Source organism: Dendrobates tinctorius, unplaced genomic scaffold, assembly GCF_039654945.1.
Source record: "Dendrobates tinctorius isolate UK_male_01 unplaced genomic scaffold, ASM3965494v1 ptg000231l, whole genome shotgun sequence".
In the NCBI taxonomy this organism is placed as follows: Eukaryota; Metazoa; Chordata; class Amphibia; order Anura; family Dendrobatidae; genus Dendrobates; species Dendrobates tinctorius.
The window spans coordinates 24,539,436-24,559,930 of NW_027361898.1; the positions used below are offsets into that span (position 1 = coordinate 24,539,436).

The 20,495-nt window shown below is 44.6% G+C and overlaps 1 protein-coding gene across 1 annotated transcript in view; it reads left to right on the plus strand.

Annotated features, from left to right (window-relative positions):
- The window catches only part of ATRX (ATRX chromatin remodeler), a 348,862-nt gene that overhangs the window by 281,612 nt on the left and 46,755 nt on the right, over positions 1-20,495 (plus strand). Inside the window, exons 24-28 of the mRNA XM_073556201.1 lie at positions 5,063-5,205; positions 5,545-5,636; positions 6,391-6,563; positions 9,578-9,734; positions 12,032-12,144. Coding sequence (XP_073412302.1) covers positions 5,063-5,205; positions 5,545-5,636; positions 6,391-6,563; positions 9,578-9,734; positions 12,032-12,144 — 678 coding nt within the window. The remainder of the gene's footprint in view (positions 1-5,062; positions 5,206-5,544; positions 5,637-6,390; positions 6,564-9,577; positions 9,735-12,031; positions 12,145-20,495) is intronic.

A 20,495-nucleotide genomic window follows, 5' to 3' on the forward strand; every position in this document is an offset into this window, starting at 1 on the left:
GTGCATTTCACACTTCCAGGCTGATCTACAGTCCAAATGTCACAATGCCAAGTTAATTCCGAATGTGTAAACCTGCTAAATCTGCAGGGGGTTGAATACTACTTGTAGGCACTGTATATATATATATACAGTACAGACCAAAAGTTTGGATACACCACCTCATTCAAAGAGTTTTCTTTATTTTCATGACTATGAAAATTGTAGATTCACTCTGAAAGCATCAAAACTATGAATTAACACATGTGGAGTTATATAATTAACAAAAAAGTGTGAAACAACTGAAAATATGTCTTATATTCTAGGTTCTTCAAAGTAGCCTCCTTTTGCTTTGGTTACTGCTTTGCACACTCTTGGCATTCTGTTTATGAGCTTCAAGAGGTAGTCACCAACAGTCTTGAAGGAGTTCCCAGAGATGCTTAGCACTTGTTGGCCTCTTTGCCTTCACTCTGCGGTCCAACTCACCCAAACCATCTCGATAGGCTTCAGGTCTGGTGACTGTGGAGGCCAGGTCATCTGGCGTAGCACCCCATCACTCTCCTTCTTGGTCAAATAGCCCTTACACAGCCTGGAGGTGTGTTTGGGGTCATTGTCCTGTTGAAAAATAAATGATGGTCCAACTAAACGCAAACCGGATGGAATAGCATGCCGCTGCAAGATGCTGTGGTAGCCATGCTGGTTCAGTATGCCTTCAATTTTTAATAAATCCCCAACAGTGTCACCAGCAAAGCACCCCCACACCATCACTCCTCCTCCTCCATGCTTCACGGTGGGAACCAGGCATGTAGAGTCCATCCGTTCACCTTTTCTGCGTCCCACAAAGTCACGGTCGTTGGAACCAAAGAGCTCAAATTTGGACTCATCAGACCAAAGCACAGATTTCCACTGGTCTAATGTCCATTCCTTGTGTTATTTAGCCCAAACAAGTCTCTTCTGCTTGTTGCCTGTCCTTAGCAGTGGTTTCCTAGCAGCTATTTTACCATGAAGGCCTGCTGCACTAAGTCTCCTCTTAACAGTTGTTGTAGAGATGTGTCTGCTGCTAGAACTCTGTGTGGCATTGACCTGGTCTCTAATCTGAGCTGCTGTTAACCTGCGATTTCTGAGGCTGGTGACTCGGATGAACTTATCCTCCGCAGCAGAGGTGACTCTTGGTCTTCCTTTCCTGGGGCGGTCCTCATGTGAGCCAGTTTCTTTGTAGCGTTTGATGGTTTTTGCCAATGCACCTGGGGACACTTTCAAAGTTTTCCCAATTTTTTGGACTGACTGACCTTCATTTCTTAAAGTAACGATGGCCACTCGTTTTTCTTAGCTGCTTTTTTCTTGCCATAATACAAATTCTAACAGTCTATTCAGTAGGACTATCACCTGTGTATCCGCCAGACTTCTGCACAACAAAACTGATGGTCCCAACCCCATTTATAAGGCAAGAAATCCCACCTATTAAACCTGACAGGGCACACCGGTGAAGTGAAAACCATTTCCGGTGACTACCTCTTGAAGCTTATCAAGAGAATGCCAAGAGTGTGCAAAGCAGTAATCAAAGCAAAAGGTGGCTTCTTTGAAGAACCTAGAATATAAGACATATTTTCAGTTGTTTCACACTTTTTTGTTTATTATATAATTCCACATGTGTTAATTCATAGTTTTGATGCCTTCAGAGTGAATCTGCAATTTTCACAGTCATGAAAATAAAGAAAACTCTTTGAATGAGAAGGTGTGTCCGAACTTTTGGTCTGTACTATATATATACATACACACACTGTGTTCCAAATTATTATGCAAAAAATATTTCCTCATATTTTCTCTAAATTACCTATATGAATTGCAGTCATTGTTATTTTCCAGTCATCTAATATTCTAGTATAATTGCAATGTTTTTGAACAAACTGCCTGTGAAAACAGTATATTTTTAAAAATAAGAAACACTCAAAATGCATGTTCCAAATTATTATGCACAGCAGAGTTCTCAACCTTTGTATTTTTCTTTTGAACAAAAAATGGTGAATTGTGAAATTATAAGCATTATCAGCTTATTACAAAATGAAATCAAACCGTTTTCAAGTCAAAACTTTATTCTAGGTGATGTTACATTTGTACATAGGACCCCTTGTTGGAAAGAAGCTTCTGAACTCTCTCGTCCATTGAATTTGTCAGTTTTTGGATGGTTTGTGCTTCAATTGTTTTGCATGTGGACAGAATACCCTCCCAGAGCTGTTGCTTAGATGTGAACTGCTTCCCCCCATCATAGATACTCCTTTTGATGATGCTCCAGAGGTTCTCAATGGGGTTGAGGTCAGGGGAAGATGGTGGCCACACCATAAGTTTGTCCTCTTTTATGCCCATAGCAGCCAGAGATGCAAATGTGTTATTTGCAGCATTAGACGGTGCATTATCATGCATGAAAATGATCTTGCTGCGGAAAGCACGGTTCTTCCTCTTGAACCATGGTAGGAAGTGCTGTTTTAGAAACTCCACATAGATTATGGAGTTCATCTTTACCTCTTCAGGATCCTAAAGGGGCCGACAATCTCTCCCCCAATGATTCCAGCCCAAAACATTAGTCCACCTCCTCATTGTTGGCGCCTTAGCTGTGTTTTCATGGGGTGTCCATCAACCATCCATCCTCCACTCCATCCATCTGGACCATCGAGCGTTGCATGGCACTCATCGGTGAACAAAACAGTTTGGAAGTCAGTCTTCATGTATCGTTTGGCCCACTGGAGCCGTTTCTGCTTGTGTGCAGTGGATAGAGGTGGTCGACAGGATTACTTACGCACAGCTGGAAACCTCTGAAGGACCCTGCATCTTGTTGTTCGGGGGACGTTGGAGGCACAAGCAGCTTCAAAAACTTGTCTGCTGCCATGACAAGGCATTTTTGCAGCTGCTCTTTTTACCCTACGCAATTGCCTGTTGGAAAGAGTCCTCAATTTTTCCTTATCAGCACGCACACGTGTGTGCTGGGAATCCGCTATATACTTCTTGATTGCCAAGACACTTCATCGTGATCATCGCACAATGTTGATTGTAATCATGCCTTGACCTAAATACTCCACAATTTGTTGCTTCTCAGCAGCCGACACATCCTTTTTCTTTCCCATTTTGTCAAAAAATGTAGGCTGTTTAATAATATGGAACAGCCTTCTTAAGTAGTCTTGCCTTTATTTGGACACACCTGCCAAACTAATTTGCATAGGTATCTGCAATTGCTTTCAGTGATATAAAGAGCCCTGACACACATCACCATCAATGAGTTTAAATGACAAACAAAAAAATTCTAACCTTATCACTCCTAAACTCTTTTTGCATAATAATTTGGAACGCAATATATATATATATATATATATATATATATATATATATATATATATATATATATATATGTCTGTGCATATCAAGCATGCATATGAATTTCTAATATATTAGTAAAGATTAAACCGCTTAAAATCAATATCAACCTGTTAGCGCTACTCTATGGAGAAGTATGCTCACAAGGTTGGCCTGGTGGAAAGGCTTTTTTGTGAAACACAATTGTATAATATATTGTAACATACAACTATCTAATATACTTTTGTTTTATTTCCTGATCATTTTCCATATCTTTACCATCTTTGAGCACACGTATTTTGTGAATGGGCGATAAACTGCAGTATTCGTCAGCGACCACTAAACCACGTGTGAAGCTGTGGTTTCTCGCTTCATACATCAGCTGATCAGGAGATCGGTGGTGGTGCTGGGCATCAGACCCCCACCGATTATCTGTCAATGACTTATGCCTCAAGTAGATCCTACAGATATTTGTTTAGCCCCTGATGGCCCCTTTAGGAAAAAAAGCTTCTAAACATTCAGGATCCCAAAGCACTACATTCCCACCTGTACAGCAGGGTATATACAGTGCCCCCCCCCCCCCCCCACACACACACCAGTCCTTTATTACATTTGCTGCTTAGATGACTGGCTGTATGACCTGTTACCACTGCAGACAGTCGTTGAAAATACAATTTTTAGCATGTTGGGGATTTTTAAAAGCGCCATGTTGTTCTGTGCTAAAGCAGTTGCTATCAAATATGGGAAAACCACTTTAGATTTCCAGGAGAATCTTTTGATTTTCAACACCATAGAAATATGTGACACTTTGTGCCTCTCCTAGGGGCATTTTGTGGCTACATTTTTGCCTAGAGACCTAGGAATCCCCAACCTGTAGCTCGGGAGCCATATGTGGCTCATGGTCCCATGAATTGTGGCTCGCGGCTGTCTGGCAACTTGGTGCATTAGCTCCAGGTCTAGCAAACACGTATGAGGAGCACATCTTAAAATGGTGAATTTTGTAAGTAGCCCTGCACAGAAGAGCAGATCTTGATTCACAATATACTGGTCTTCGAGGTTTCGATTTAATTTAAGTATGGTATGCTGGAGACAGGATGATACTACCTGTGAGAGGTGGTGCCTGAAGATGGATGTGACAGTGTTTTGGGAGTGCTGGATGGTAGCAAACTGAATGGAGGAATTGTGGGGACCACTGGATCTTGTTATACTGCTTTGGGGTGATTTCTGTGGAAAAGCTTTGGTTATCATTATACCTGTAATGGGGGCTCTGGTTGCCACTACTGTGAGGGGGGGAGGGAGCTGGATGTGGCTCGCAATCCTCTCTCAGAGCTGAATATGGCTCTCTAGGTCAGAAACGTTGAGGACCACTGCCTTATAGTATTTTAAGCATAGTTCTAGTGTTTTTAAACAGTCACAAACCTGACCAAAAAAAAATTGTATCCTTCCTCAATATCTTCAATACCAATGTTATGTGAAGTCAGGGAATGGCTGCAAGTTACTAGACTGCACTCTTGCTGCTGTCTGTAATTGACAGCTAGGTGTACTCTATATTTCTCTACACATAAAGCAAAGCATGTGGTTTTCTTTTTTGAGGTTTTAGATAACACACTTACTTTTCAATTTAACTTTTCATGCTTAAAAACAGATTTCTGTATAGAGAATTTGTGTGAAATGAAAACATATGCTGGGATCTTGTAAAACCTTGCCATAGCACCTCCATATAATTCTTTTACCTTGACAGGTGGTGGTGGTGGTGTTGGTGGTGAGGGAGGAGGCGGTCGAGGCAAATCTGGAGCCAAGCTTTTCCAGGACTTTCAAGTTTTAAGTAAGATCTGGACTCACCCTTGGTGCTTGCAGCTGGACTATATTAGTAAAGAAAATAAGGTAAGGCAGATATCCGACTACATATTTTTGTCTGTTTCCCCAATGAATGATGCCAAATAGTGGGTAGAATTTCGGTGAAATAATGGAAAAAAGTTTTTTTTTTGACTATACAGTGCTATAGATTTGACTGCTGCTTTCATCTCTGATCATATTCCGTTATTTCAAGATATATGCCCATTATTAAAGCTTTCTTTGAAATGATGTAAGCCAGACTTTTTCCAAGTGACTAAACAGATGTGCTGTAGTTTAACACGACACTGCCTGCCGCTGCTGAGAGATCCATTGCAGTGACATTATCATGTGTTTATTTTTTGTGGGTTTTTGTTTTTTTCTTTTTAGGGCTACTTTGATGAAGACAGCATGGAGGAGTTTATTGCGTCTGACTCGGACGAATCTTCAATGTCCCTGAGTTCAGAAGAGGAGTCTTCATCGTAAGCATTTTTCATACAAACACTGAAAGGGTTACAGCCCCACAGGATCATTCTGCCTCTTTTTTTTTTCTTTTTTTTTTTTTTTTTTTTTTCTCCCAATGAGTACAACAATATTATTATGAATGCAATCAAAATTGGCCTCTGTGGCAGAGCGGCCTACCTACTAAAATAATTATTTTGTGTTTATCATCTTCTGCCAGAAAATCACTTAACAATAACGTAATGTGAAAGATCACCAGGAATTAGTCAAACAATCAAAGATAAATGCCAATTAATTTTAGTTGTGTCCTGGCATGTTGTGCCAAAACGTGAATTAAATTATGAATCAACCGGTTACAGTTTTATAGAAGGTATATTTAGGTTGAGAGAAACCTAATTGGTTTCAGATTTATTTTCCCTTTTCATTCTGACTTGCTCATGTTCGTCAATTCTCTGAAATTGCTGAAAATAGTCTTTGCTATGGGTATGTCCTCATGGGATGGTGATAATGTGACTTTTGCACGAGCAAGCAAATGGAATAGATTGTCAGTGTTTGTTCTCAGTTTATTTATTTTACCTCTTCTGATACTTTGTGGATCTTGAACCATATGTGTGCCCGTTAAGATCCTCCTTGAATCTGCAGCAAGATCTGCATGTAACACGTGCAGTTGTAACGCAAAAAATCTGCCACGTGGTGAGCATATTTCATGAAAGCCAAATAAAAGGCAAGCCTCTCCTATCTGCGTAAAATAACTTTTTGTTTTAAAAATTTTAGGAAGAAGAAATCAAAGGGTAAAAGCAAACCAGAGAACAGCTCAAGCGCAGAAGAAAGCGATAATGATGTGGAAGTGATTAAGGTGTGGAATTCTAGGTCTCGCGGTGGGAACGGAAAAGACCCCAAAACCGATGGACATTCAAACACTTCTGCGGCTGCTAAAGTAGAAGAAAGTGAGTTAGTCATATGCAGTGTGTAAAAGTTTGGATGGAACTAAAGACCTCTTTCGGTACAAATAGTTTCTTGTATTCTGTCATTAAAAACTAAGGGGAGAAGCATAACGTACAAGGTCTGTGAACACAATCTACATTTTTTTTTTGGTCGATTTTTATGTTCGCAAAGCCACTTTTCTTTCACATTAGTTCTCTGATCCATATTGTGACTATTACCCTCAGCATGAAACCGCAATGGTAGAATTGGACAACCACAGAGATGTGATCAACCACTGCTCTGCTCCATTCACATGGGGCTGGTGATCTATGTATCTAGTTTTACGGATTGGTGGTGACTAGAAATGAGTGAACGTTGTTGTCTCCCTCCTTATTCGGCAAGCTATAGCGCTTACCAAAAAGCTGCTTCGGGAACCCGGATACCTGGCGCGTTCCCAATCAGCTGTTCGGCGCTGCAGCTGTATGTGTCACGGCTGAGTGACAGTCAGAGCACAAAGGCTCTCCATGCATGTTATGACTGTCACACAGCTGCGACACATGCAGCTGCTGCGCTGAACAGCTGATTATTGGGAGCGCTCCAGGTTCCCGATGCAGCTTCTTCGGTAAACACTATATAGCTTGCCAAATAAGGAGGGAGCCAACTATGTTCTCTCAGCTCTAGTGGTGACCCTTATGATTACTTTTTCTTTGTAGCTGAAGGCTTGGGTTTTTTTTTTTGTAATTTTTTATGGAAATTCAATTTTTTTAATTTAGTCCATTCACCTGATACAAAAATAGTGTTACCTTTATTCTGTGGGGCTGTGCGATTACATGAATACCGAATTTTATACTGTGTTACTTATACTTTGTTTGTACAACTGATACTGTTTACAAAATATAGTTTTTGTGTCACTATAGTAGAGTGAATTTGTTCGGGATCCCTCTGTTTCGGCAAGCTATAGCGCTCACCGAATAAGCTGCAGAGGAAACCTGGCTTCCTGGATCGCGCCGGCCGATCAAGTGATCGGCGCTGCAGTGGCATGTGTTGCAGCTGTGTCAGTCATAGCACATGCATGTGGAGAGCCTGTGTGTTGGGCTCGCCATGCATGTGCTGTGACTGAGACACATGCAGCTGCAGCACCCATCAGCTGAACGGCGTGGTCCAGGAAGCCGTGTTCCGTCTGCAGCTTATTCGATAAGCGCTATAGCTTACCGAAACAGAAGGAACCCCAACAAATTCACTCAACTCTAGTCATCACATTCTGAGACCAATAGGTTTTACATTTTTCTGTCAATGGACAGAAGTGAAAGGGCTTGAATGATAAACTGTACTCTTTACTGGTCCCATTTCGTGATCCATATAACTTTTAAAATCTGTGTACTTGTATAAAAAAAAATCAAGGTCCAGTCTATCAAAATATAAATTTAAACGGACACAAAAAAGCCAGAATTGTTGTTTGTCACCACACCTCAGATTCCTCATTAAAAGTTAAGAATTAAAAAACAATATATGTGGTATCGCCACATCCGTAAAAGTCCCTATCAAATGGCGTAACGAGGAAAAAAAAAATTCAAGACTACAGAATTGTGGTTTTTTGGCAACCCCAACAGCCAAAAAAAATGGTACAATAAGACGTGATCAAAACATAGCTTCTACCCTAACGTAGTATCAATAAAAAATGTGCGCTCAGGGTGCAAAAAATAAACCCTTACACAGCTTCAGTTTTCAGAAATTGAAAACGTTTTGGAAAATGTTGATGGAAGCAAAGCATTTTTTTTCTCCAGTTCATTCCTGAAGTATAATGTTGTAAATAAACATCCCCTACCCACACCCCAAATGCTGCACTTAGAATCCACCCATATCCGCTTTTCAGTACATCACATAATATGGATGAGGCAATTTCACCACACTTGGAATTTTTTTTTTAACCATTTTACAGTACACTATATGGTAAAATCAAAGGTGTTGTTCAAAAGTACAACTCCTCCAGCAAAAAGAAACTCACACGGCAGTATCGAGAAGAAAGAAAAAAAAAAAATTGTGTCTCTTGGAAGAAGAGAAGCAAAAAAGTGAAAGGACAAAAATGGAAAATCATCCAGTCAGGAAAGTTTTGTGGTTCAAAAGTTAGAAAAAGAAATGGATAAAATGTGTTTTTAAATATTCTAAAACTTATGAAATGGCTTTTAAATTGAAAAATAATGCTTGTTAGAATATTATAACTGATAATAAAACTGATAGATTTTTAAAGGGAAACTGGTCCTCTCTCCCCCATAATTATGCACATGTAGCTCAAAGACAAATCCAGTAATGCCTTTTCGTGGCCGAACTGTTCCTCCATTATTAAAAAAAAATCAGTGTTTCAGTTGATATGTAGATAAGTCTGAAGCAACTGTTGCTCCAGCTCTGTATCCCCGTCCAGCCACAATCTCCTGCCCGACTAATAGCTCCTTTGCCTGAAGTAGCACAGCATTATAGGCTGTCAGTCAGGAAAAGGCAGACCTGGGCTGGGAATAGAGCTGGAATATAAGTAGACAGACATATTCTGTTTAATAGGACAGTATTAGATGAGAAAGACCTAATGGCGAGCAGTCCTTACCTCGGCACTCCTGGTATCTCCAGTATTAGATCAGATAGGCATGCTGGACAGCAGTGTGAGCAGCCTCTTCTTACCTCAGCACTCCTGGTATCTCCAATATTAGATCAGGTAGGCAGGGTGGACAGTAGTGAGCGACCTCTTCTTACCTCAGCACTCCTGCTGTTTGCAGGATTTAATCAGATAGGCAGGGTGGACAGGAGTGTGAGCAGCCTCTTCTTACCCAAGCCTCCCTGATATTACATAATATTAATATTCACATGTAGCAAGTCATTGTAACCAGATAGCAGCCATATTACTTCTATAGTGATTAATTCCATATACATAATGAGTGTGATTTATAAATTTTTACGAATTGCGTATTTAGAAATTTGACTTTTTTTATTGTTGTTCATTTTGTTGTAAGTACACCCATATATTATTTTTTGTTTTCCTCTTTTCCAGCCGTTAGCAAAGCCACATCTTCCACTCCAGGTAGCCAAACCCCTGACTGGTACAAAGATTTTGTAACTGATGCTGATGCAGAGATTATAGAACACTCTGGAAAAATATTCCTTTTGTTTGAAATTCTTCGCATGGCGGAGGAACTTGGTGATAAAGTGTAAGTTGCATTTCTTTCTGTGTGTTCATTTCTTCATTTCACCAGTTAACGTATATTTGATCAATTAACGCTTGTATGTATCAGGCTTTCTTTAGAATAGGTCAAAAGGCAGTACATTTTGTGTTTTGTTTTGTGATATGTTTTGTAATGAGTTTTTTTATTTCTGTATAATTCAGTAGACCTTTTAATTTGCCTTGAAATTAAATTTTTTAAAAATGATTTTAAACTAAATGTCTGTGTATATACAGATTACTTTCAATCTGTTTAGAAAGGATCCGCCAACATGAAATAACTGTTCAAACCAAGCACTGCCATTGTTGCATCCTTGACGTGGCCAAACAGTTCAGTCAGTTCAGTGCACGTTCCCACCTGCTTGTTTTCAAGCATTCTTCCCTATTTCTTTGGGTTTTTAAAGCCAGATCTGTTAATCAAGCAGCAGGGAAGCAGAGGTGGATGGAAACCAAGTGAGGGGGGAGTTGCAGCGGAACTTCTCAGTGACGCTAAGTTCACGCTGCTTCTGTAGTTGGGTGGAACAGATTTTGTTTTGTTTTGTTTTTTTTTACTCTTATAATGACATGTCACCATTGCTATCATGTCTATTTTGCCAAATACAATCATGCTTCCTAAAATAACAAGAAATGTATTAGTTTGACATCTGCGTCTTCCCATACCATTTCTTAACCTCCAATTATTAGCAACACAGCTTTTTAGTGTAAAGTTTGGTGAATACTCTATGAATCTGCATCAAATTGGTGACACGTCACTTTTATTTTTTTCTCGTGCTATTTCTATTGAAATCAATAGGAATCTTACATAATATTTGAAGTTGTTTTTTTAAGGTTTTTTTTTTGAAGAAGAAGAATAAAGAATCTAATCCAATATACAAGTAAAAAAAACTGAATATAGCCTATGGGTGCATTTACATTGCACGATTGTGAATGCCGTTCCTAGGGACACTTATTTCACAATAATCGTGCAGTCTAAACAGGCAGCCGGTCACAGAACAAAGAAGCAAACGTTTATCAGCTGAAATTATCTTTTTGTTTTGCCCAAAATATCATAGTTCTCTGCAGCACCTCGTTCTGTGTAAACAAAACTTAGGCTGACATTGTTCTCAACAGCACATCGGTGGCCATTTAAAGCTGAAAGTTTGGTAGTTTTACACCATCTTTAGGGAAAATGCTCCAGAATTGTTATTTCATGGGAAATACAAAGAACTTAAAAAAAAAAATAAAAAAAAAAAAAAAATTCTGCAACGCTGGTTTTAATGATGATAAACGCTTTGTTCACCAAGCCTTAGTGAGGAGTTTTCACAGCTTTTTACCATCTAAACTGTGCATTGCTGCACATTGTTATCTACATTACTGCTAATAAGTTGTTTTTTCTTTTTTTTTCCATTCTTTTTGTGGAGATACAATAGGTCGGCCATCCTAAGCTGCTCCCGCAATCCTCCTCACTCTGATGCTGCTGTCTGCCTCCTCTCACGGTGCTTTAATAACGAGTGCCAGGACGGAGTGGTCGCACAAGACAGTATCGCGCGATCACGCTGACTGTAACGTTCTCCAGCACTTCCTGTTATTAAAGCACTGGGAGAAGAAGGCGGACAGCAGCATCAGAGTGAGGAGCGTTTCGGGAGCAGCTGAAGACAGCAGAGCTACTACATGTAAGTATTACTGTTACTGCTGTTAGGGAGGCGTTATCAGTGTGGAAACATGAGTCGCACGTGACCACTCTGGCACAGTTTTAACATTTTCTGTGGTATGGGTGTTTATTTTGGTCAACTGTGGGCATCTACTTTTTTTTATCCTTATGCCGCTGACTTTTTATGATCGGACAGTGTCAGTGGAATGGAAGTACACACCCACTCAACTGAAAGATAAGAAACGCTCAGTTGAACGATGATAAAATTAGTGCCAGTGAATTTGTAACGAAATGCAATGAAGTGAAGACAAAAAAAGAGAAACATTTTTACGTACATGTGCAGGAATGTACAGATTATAAGGACAGAAGTTGTGAAATGTCCTCTTTAAGCTGCCATACATGAGATTTTAGATAGAAATGTAGATTTTAGACCATTTTTCATTATTGCCTGACCTAATAACAAATCTGCATCCCATTAATAAAAGTCAATAGCAGGCTTCATATAAGGACAAAGATTGATTTATAAGTTGACTAGTCGTTCAGAGAAAAGCCATCTGAAATGCCTAATGTCCCCTTCTGGGAGTTTGTGTTCTATGATGAAATGAATTCTCATTTATTTGTCAAATGCTGCAATGTTTCTTGTGCTATTTCTTTAGTTTAGTTTTCAGTCAGTCGCTCATATCCTTGGATCTGATTGAAGATTTCCTAGAATTGGCAAGTGTAGATCCATCATCAGAAGAAGCCGAATCCAAACCAATTATATACAAAGGTATGTAGTAACCAGAAATAAGGCGTTCTACCAATCTACTCAAGTCATTCAGCGTTCAATTACCAGCCTTTACTTAGGCCGACAAATGATGAGGGTCAGAATGATTGATAATACAATCCCAATGCAATATCATGTTTTTTCTGCAGCCCATCCACTATCTACTCCGGACAATGTGATGTGATACTGATGTGTTTTTTGTTTGCTAGCTAAAAAAAAAATCTCTTTGCTTACCCATAAATTGTCACAATTTCAGCCTTCCATAGTTTTAGAAATTGTTTTCTCTCAGGGATAGTACATTAGCTTAATTTTGCTCATACTTAGGAAACAATGGCTGTAATTTCTAGTCGCAGCACGCAGTGATAAATGGACATAAACCATGGTGGATGTTGTAGCTGTAGTTTTTTTTTAGCAGTCAGCTGTTTAGTTTTCGCATGCTATAGGTTCATGTGTTTTTTTTTTTTGTCTGACATCTGGAAAAACAATCTATAATTATTAGTCTAATTAAGCACACGCAGCTGGTCCACATTTGAGTTCAAAAAATAATTAGACCTTGAAGGCAATAGCACTGGCTACAGTTTGCAAATTGTGTTGAGAAAGCGCTATCTTCTAATTGAAAGCATATCTTCTATTGGGGAAGTTGTAGTTTTTTTTATTGACAGGTAATAGTAACATGGTTAACATCGCCAGCATTTTGGCCCAGATTCATTAATTCAGTCTTAAAGAATGGGTCCGCTGGGGTATGATGTGTCTAAATCATTAAAGAGTAATCGTGATTTTAATTTTTATTTCCTAAATCAATTGTACACATGAAAATAAGAAATTTAGCAATATATCTTATCAGAGAAATCTGCTTCTTTCTCCTCCTGGACTGATCATTCATTCTTAATTCCTGCATAAAATCTGTTTTCAGTGAAGACAGATTGTTATATATTTGTTAGATAGAAGATGAGAGCCGCTACAGACAAGATTCTATGTAGATGGGAGTGGGTGAGGAGCTCTGCCTCCAGCTCCCCTGTCGTCCACCCTCCTTCTTAAAAATAAGATTCTCAGTAATGTAACGAAGAAGCTGTAGGAGAGATCAGCGTAAATAGGGGCTTATCAAAGAAATACAGTAAGCTTTACACTCAGATTAAACTCACCTGTTCTGTTTGTTAAAGCAGCATATAAAGTAGAAAATCAGCTGCAGCGGATCCACGGGTCAGCAAGTTTCCATCAGACTGTAAAGAGAGTCAATGGACAAATTCCGTGCTGCCAACAGAATTGAGACATATATCCCAGTATGGTACAGTAAGGTAGTGGTTTATTTCAACACATTTCGAAGTATAGTTACTTCTTCATCTTGATACATGTGTTTCTCTATCGCTTCATTGGGGGACGCAGGAACCATGGGGTGTATGCTGCTGCCACTAGGAGGCTGACAATATGCACAGAAAAAGGTTAGCTCCTCCTCCGCAGTGTACACCCCACCGACTGACGCTATGATAACCAGTTTAGCCTAGTGTCAGTAGGAGGTGGACACGGGTCTTTCATTAGACCCATATCTACCTCAATGTACCTGGAGAGGTACTGTGTGAAGAGTCACTACTGTACTCCCACAAATAGACTGAGTTCGGCGTGTACTGCCACCCCGTATCCTCATATATCTTCCTGGCAGGACCAAGAACCCCTAACACAGAAGTGTGTTCAGTCGATCCAGACCAGTCCTAGCCCCCTGTCTCCCACCCACTCGCCCACCAGAGCCTGTCGGCTTGAGGAGACACGGACATCCATCAACAAGCTTTTTTTCTGGACGTCCTTTGCATCCCCTGGAAGATGAGGTACCTCTCCCCTCTTTCCCCAGGCTTTCTTCCAGGACAAGATATGAAGGTTGTGTACAGATGAAGAAGGTGAGTATTTCACACCCTAGCCCCCCTTTCAGCCAGGTCGCCTTCCCATGCCCCCTTTTTCCTAGGGGTAGGAATTTGGGGAGTGGTACAGTAGTAGATCAGGGAAAAGCACTGGTGGTTGGCAACATAGGGGTTCAGGGATCTTATCTCACCCTGAATGTCATATGCGGACTGCTGTCGGGACTACCTTTGTGTGGGGCCTTTAACGGGGGGTTATCGCTTTGGTAGTTCCTATTTGGTGCCTCCACGCTGCTCCACACCTCCCTGGCGGTCGCTGGTTTAATCTAGGACCCCGGCTTCTATTCGGGCCTTGTCCTGCGTCCTCCGCCCCCCCATCTTCTCTCCTCGGGCGGGCTTTTCTCCCACCCATCTTTCGCTTCCTCTTCTGCTCCGGCGCCTAGCTCCACCCACTCCTCCCAGCCTATGTACAGGCGGTTAATGGCGCCATCTTCTCCTGGAGCGTGCGCCTAGCTCAGCCCACTCCCCCCCCCCCCCCCCCAGCCTCTGTACAGGCTGTTATCGGTGCCATCTTTATCCTCCTGGAGTGCGTGGTTAGCTTCGCCCCCTCTTCCCGCCTCAGAGCCGGCTTTTTGTTCCTTTCCGCCCACTTGTGTGCGCCGTCTGCCCTGTATCTTCCTGGCAGTCGCCATCTCTTTATCGCCTTATTGGGGGACACAGAATACCATGGGTGTATGCTGCTGCTGCTAGGAGGCTGACACTATGCAAAAACAATAAAATTAGCTCCTCCCCGGCAGTATACACCCACCGACAGGCACCAAGCACCTCAGTTTGTGCTTGGTGTCTGTAGGAGGCGGACCGGGATCTCCCCAGATCCGCATTTTTCTTTTCAGGTTTAGTCTGAACTTTTTAATTTTTCCCTCTTTTGTCTTTTAGGTTATTTTCCATCGGGAAACAGGGTGTAGTTGTCACCCTGATTTCCCATATCATGCGGCTGAGCGAGCAGTGTGGTGTCATCCACATCGCAACTCTCAGTACCGCAGGCAGGACTTTTCCCTATCGCCTTCCGGTGATAAGGGTTGTGGACAGGTGGCTAGTCCTTGCCGAATCCCCCTCCTCACCCCTCTCTCGGGACAGGGCTGAGAGGAAGACGGCGATCGCAGGTGTTTCAAGCCGTCTTCTGCAGGATGCGGGTACAGAGGACTCCCTTCCCCCCAGCGGCCTGCCGTTTCCCCGTGGGCCCCTGTGTTCATCCTCTTCAGGGACGTCAGGTAAGTGCCTGTACGTTCCCTCCGGCCCCGCATAAGCTCCGTGAATGGCAGAAGTTGGACCTTTGTGATTTCAGGTCCACAATTATTTGAATTTCCCGCCCTCTCTGCCTGCCGCGCGCTCACGCCGCTTGCTTCTCACTCCCAGGGAGACACTGGGGATTCCTCCACTCACCACACAGCGTCACAAGCAGGGGAGGCAGACTTCCCAGGGCCACTGTCAGATCAGCTCCGTTATGTCGGCGCTGGCATGGGGATGCGGCGTCTTCACTTTCACTTTCCCTCACAGTCTCCTCATCGCTGTGCTCCCTCCTCCCTTCCTGAGCGCGCTCTTTTCAGCGCGCCTTTACTAGCCCATCACAGGGCTCCTTTTCGTTTGATATGCCAGCCTCCTCCTTCGGCCATGCCCTCTCCTTCGCTGTTAACTAGTCATGGAGCGGCCGCTAAGCTCCGCCCCCAGCCTCCAGCACAAGGATTTCCTGGTTGTTTCACTCCTTCCTGCGCTGTTTGGGGGACACTTCAGCGTTTTCTGCTGCTCACAGAATCTCGGTAGGCTCTGCTCTGAGGCAAAGATTAGCTCTCCTCGGCAGTTATTCCTTAAATCCTGCGGCCATTCAGTGCAGTCTACTTATGCCCAACCCTTCAGGGGATCTCTGCTTCAGGCCCACCGCTATCTATTACGCCTGTGCGCGCTGTAAAAAGAAGTGGGCATCGGGTCAGTCGTCTCCATTCTGCCCCCCCTGCAGTCCTTCCACTATGTCAGCATCTCAGGAGCGCACAGAGTCCCGGGCGGAGGGCGCTCTTCCCTCCTCTCTCTCCCCGGAGTGGGCCGTTACAATGTCACAGTCTGTTTCTGACTTGACAAAAGTATCATAGTCGCTGGTCCAGGTTTTAGAACGATTACCTCAGCTATCCTCAGCCACCTCTGCCCCGACCACCTCTCGGGGTGAGTCGTCCGCACCTGACCGCGACCTTCAGAGAGACAGACGGGGAAGGTCTTCTAGGAAGCGGGCTCTGTCCACTTCGTCCTCGAGCTCGCAGGGCCCTTCCGCTCCCAGGCCTCCTTCTCCTTCCTCAGATGACAGCCTTCAGTCAGGCGATGATTCTCATTCGGAAGCTAGCTCTGAGGGGAACAGCGTTTCTAAAACGCGGGACATGGTCGATAGTCTTCTTGCAGCTATCTTCCAAACACTAAAACTTAAACAGGATGAGGCTCCAGCTCAGGAAAGCTCGGTTGTCCTTAGACGAGCCAGACCTCCGTCCCGAACCTTTCCCAATCACAACGATTTCAATACTACCTTAGCCAAACACTGGGAGCGCCCTGAGCAACGTTTCTCAGGCCGCAAGTATTTGGACGTTCTGTACCCCTTTGACGCAGAACTGCTCTCAAAGTGGTCCAAGGCTCCAGAGGTAGATCCTCCAGTATCCCGGATAGCCTCTAAAACGGTGCTCTCTCTGCCAGACGGGGCGTCGCTCAAAGATCCTACTGACAGGCAGATTGAATCTCTGGCTAAGTCTATCTTTGAGGCATCTGGCGCCTCTCTCTGCCCTATTTTCGCATCCGCCTGGGTGGCGAAGGTCATTTCCGCTTGGGCAAAAATCCTTCGCAGAGGCATCTTAGCGTCAGCTCCTCAAGACGAATTGGCAGATCTTGCAGATCAGATTAACCAGGCGGGAAAATACCTTTTGGCTGCCTCCTTGGACGCGGCCGGCTGCGTAGCAAGGGCTAACAGCAACATAGTAGCTGTACGCCGAGTCCTTTGGCTAAAGTCATGGAATGCGGACACTACTTCGAAAAAGTCGCTTACCAATCTGCCATTCCATGGCTCTAGGCTCTTTGGAGCAAAGCTGGATCAGATAATTTCCGATGCCACTGGAGGCAAAAGTACTTCGCTTCCCCAGTCTCGACCAAAACGTCCCTTCAACAGAAGGGGTTTTCGACCATTCAGGCCTTTTCGTCCCTTCTCTGCCACGGAGAGAGCCACTCAACAGGATCGGCCGCCTGCCACCAGGGAGCGGGATCAGAGGAAACCTTCCTACAAACCCGCTCCTCGCTGGAGATCTAGAGGACAATATTCCAGATCTGCAGGAGCCAATTCCGGCAGATTTTCGTCTAAGTGACGGGTCACCCCCACCTGGAATTTCTTCCAGGGTGGGCGGCAGACTTTCCTTTTTCGCGGATGCTTGGCTGTCCGTTGTAGACGACGCTTGGGTAAGAGAACTCGTCGCATCCGGTTACAAAATCGAATTTGCTTCTCTCCCGAACAGACGGTTTTTCCGGTCTCGGCCTCCGCGACAGCGGGCCCAGATTCCGGGTTTTCTGCAGGCCATTTCCTCCCTTCTTTCCGCCGGAGTCATTGTTCCCGTTCCCTCAGACGAACGGTTTTCCGGGTTCTACTCCAATCTCTTTGTAGTCCCGAAGAAAGACGGCTCTCTTCGTCCTATTCTGGACCTCAAATTGCTCAATCGCCACGTGAAGATTCTTCATTTCAGGATGGAGTCTCTTCGGTCGGTGATTGCTTCCATGGAGCCCGGGGAATTTCTCTGCTCGGTGGACATTCGGGATGCCTATCTCCACATTCCAATATGTGTGCAACATCAGAAGTATCTTCGATTTGCGTTTCAGGGAGACCACTTTCTGTTCACAGCTCTTCCTTTTGGCCTGGCTTCAGCGCCCCGGGTTTTCACGAAGGTGATGGCGACTGTCATGGCCATCCTTCGCTCCAGAGGGATCCTCATCATCCCTTATCTGGACGATCTTTTGATCAAGGGTTTGTCTCGCCAGGACTGTCTCCGGAGCCTTCAGATAACCCTGGACACTCTCAGCCGCCTAGGTTGGCTAGTCAACAAGGAGAAGTCCATTCTGGTCCCCACCCAGCGTCTGACCTTTCTGGGTATGGAATTCGACACGGAGCTAGCCCGTGTTTTTCTTCCAAAGGAAAAATTTACAACTCTGTCCAAGGGCATCAAAACTCTCAAGAGGCCTGCTCCCATTCCCATTCGGTTCGGCATGAAGGTCCTGGGGAAGATGGTGGCCTCCATGGAGGCAGTGCCCTTTGCGCAGTATCACCTTCGCCCTCTCCAGCTGTCTCTGCTTTCAGCCTGGGACAAGACCACGATGTCCTTGGACCGTCCTATTTGGCTTCCTCTCAGAGTGAGGCAGTCTCTCACTTGGTGGCTACGGCCAGCGTCAGTTCTCCAAGGGAGGTCCTTCCTTCCGCCTCAGTGGCAAATCATCACCACCGATGCGAGCCTTCTAGGATGGGGAGCCGTGTTCCATCAGAAAGCGGCCCAAGGACGCTGGAAGCCACTGGAGTCTCTCCTTCCAATCAATCTTTTGGAGATCAGGGCGATTTTCCTGGCCCTTCTTCACTGGCAACCCCTCCTCTCCGGCAAGCCGGTCCGCATTCAGTCAGACAACGCCACGGCCGTGGCGTACATAAACCATCAGGGGGGCACGTGCAGCAAACAGGTAATGTCAGAAGTGGCCAAGATATTCCGCTGGGCAGAACGTTACGTTCCGACAATCTCCGCCGTCCATATTCCAGGGGTGGAAAATTGGGCAGCCGACTTTCTGAGTCGCCAGGGCCTAGCGTCCGGCGAATGGTCCCTGCACCCCGCGGTTTTCTCTCAGATATGCGACCGTTGGGGCACCCCGGATGTCGATCTCATGGCATCTCGGATGAACCACAAGGTGCCGCAGTTCGTAGCCAGGTCCAGGGACCCTCTAGCCGTCGCATGCGACGCACTGGTGACTCCGTGGTCCCAGTTTCAACTTCCGTATCTGTTCCCGCCTCTGGCATTGATCCCTCGGGTGGTCAAAAAGATAAAATCGGAAGGCGTACCAGTGATTCTAGTTGCTCCAGATTGGCCAAGACGGCCTTGGTACGCGGAACTGGTCAACATGCTCGCGGACGTTCCCTGGAGGCTTCCGGACCGTCCAGACCTTCTCTCGCAAGGCCCCCTTTACCACGAGAATTCTCAGTCTCTGAGTTTGACGGCATGGCCATTGAGACCGCAATTCTAAAGGAATCAGGTCTGTCCAGTCAGGTTATTCAAACTATGATCAGAGCCAGGAAACCAGCCTCTTCCCGCATTTACTATAGGTACTGGAAGGCTTTTTTCCGTTGGTGCGATGATAGAAGAGTCTTCCCAATGTCGTTTTCTATCCCGTCTATCCTAGGGTTTCTTCAAGCTGGGTTAGACGCGGGTCTGTCCCTCAGTACGCTCAAGGGCCAGGTTTCCGCTCTCTCTATCCTCTTCCAAAGAGAGCTAGCTTCTCTACCACAGGTCAAGACCTTTCTACAAGGGGTTTCCCACGTGGCTCCCCCTCATCATTCGCCAATAGACCCGTGGGATCTCAACCTCGTTCTTAGCGCGCTCCAGAAGGCGCCGTTCGAGCCTCTCCAGGACATTCCTTTGTCCCTTCTCTCTTGGAAGGTCACCTTTTTGATCGCCATTTCCTCCATCAGAAGAGTTTCTGAATTGGCGGCCTTGTCATGTCGTTCCCCTTACCTCATTCTCCATCAGGACAAAGCCGTCCTCAGGCCCGTTCCTTCTTTTCTTCCAAAGGTGGTTTCCGCTTTCCATATCAATGAGGATATCGTCCTTCCTTCTTTTTGTCCGGCTCCATCTCATCCTCTTGAGAAGTCTCTCCACAAACTGGACGTAGTTAGAGCCCTGCGTGTCTATCTTGCCAGGACCTCTTCCTTCCGTCTGTCCGATTCCTTGCTAATCATCTCTGAAGGTCGCCAGAAGGGCCTTCCGGCTTCCAAATCCACGATCGCTCGCTGGATTCGTTCTACCATTCTGGAAGCGTATCGTCTTCAGGAAAAGCGGCCCCCTCCGGGAGTAAGAGCTCATTCCACCCGGGCTGTGGCGGCTTCGTGGGCTGCTCGTCACCAGGCCTCGGCCATGCAAATTTGCAAGGCTGCAACCTGGTCATCTTTGCACACCTTCACGAGGTTCTACAGGGTTCATACCCAGGCCTCGTCTGATGCTGTGGTTGGTAGGAAGGTTCTGCAGGCGGCGGTGGCTCACCGGCCGACCTGAGCCTTTCGGTTACTTTCGTTCCTTTTTGCTGTTCCCACCATTGGGACTGCTTTGGGACGTCCCATGGTATTCTGTGTCCCCCAATAAGGCGATAAAGAAAGATGGATTTTTGGTTCTTACCGTAAAATCTCTTTCTTGGAGCCTTCATTGGGGGACACAGGACCCTCCCTGTTTCAGTTGTACCGTG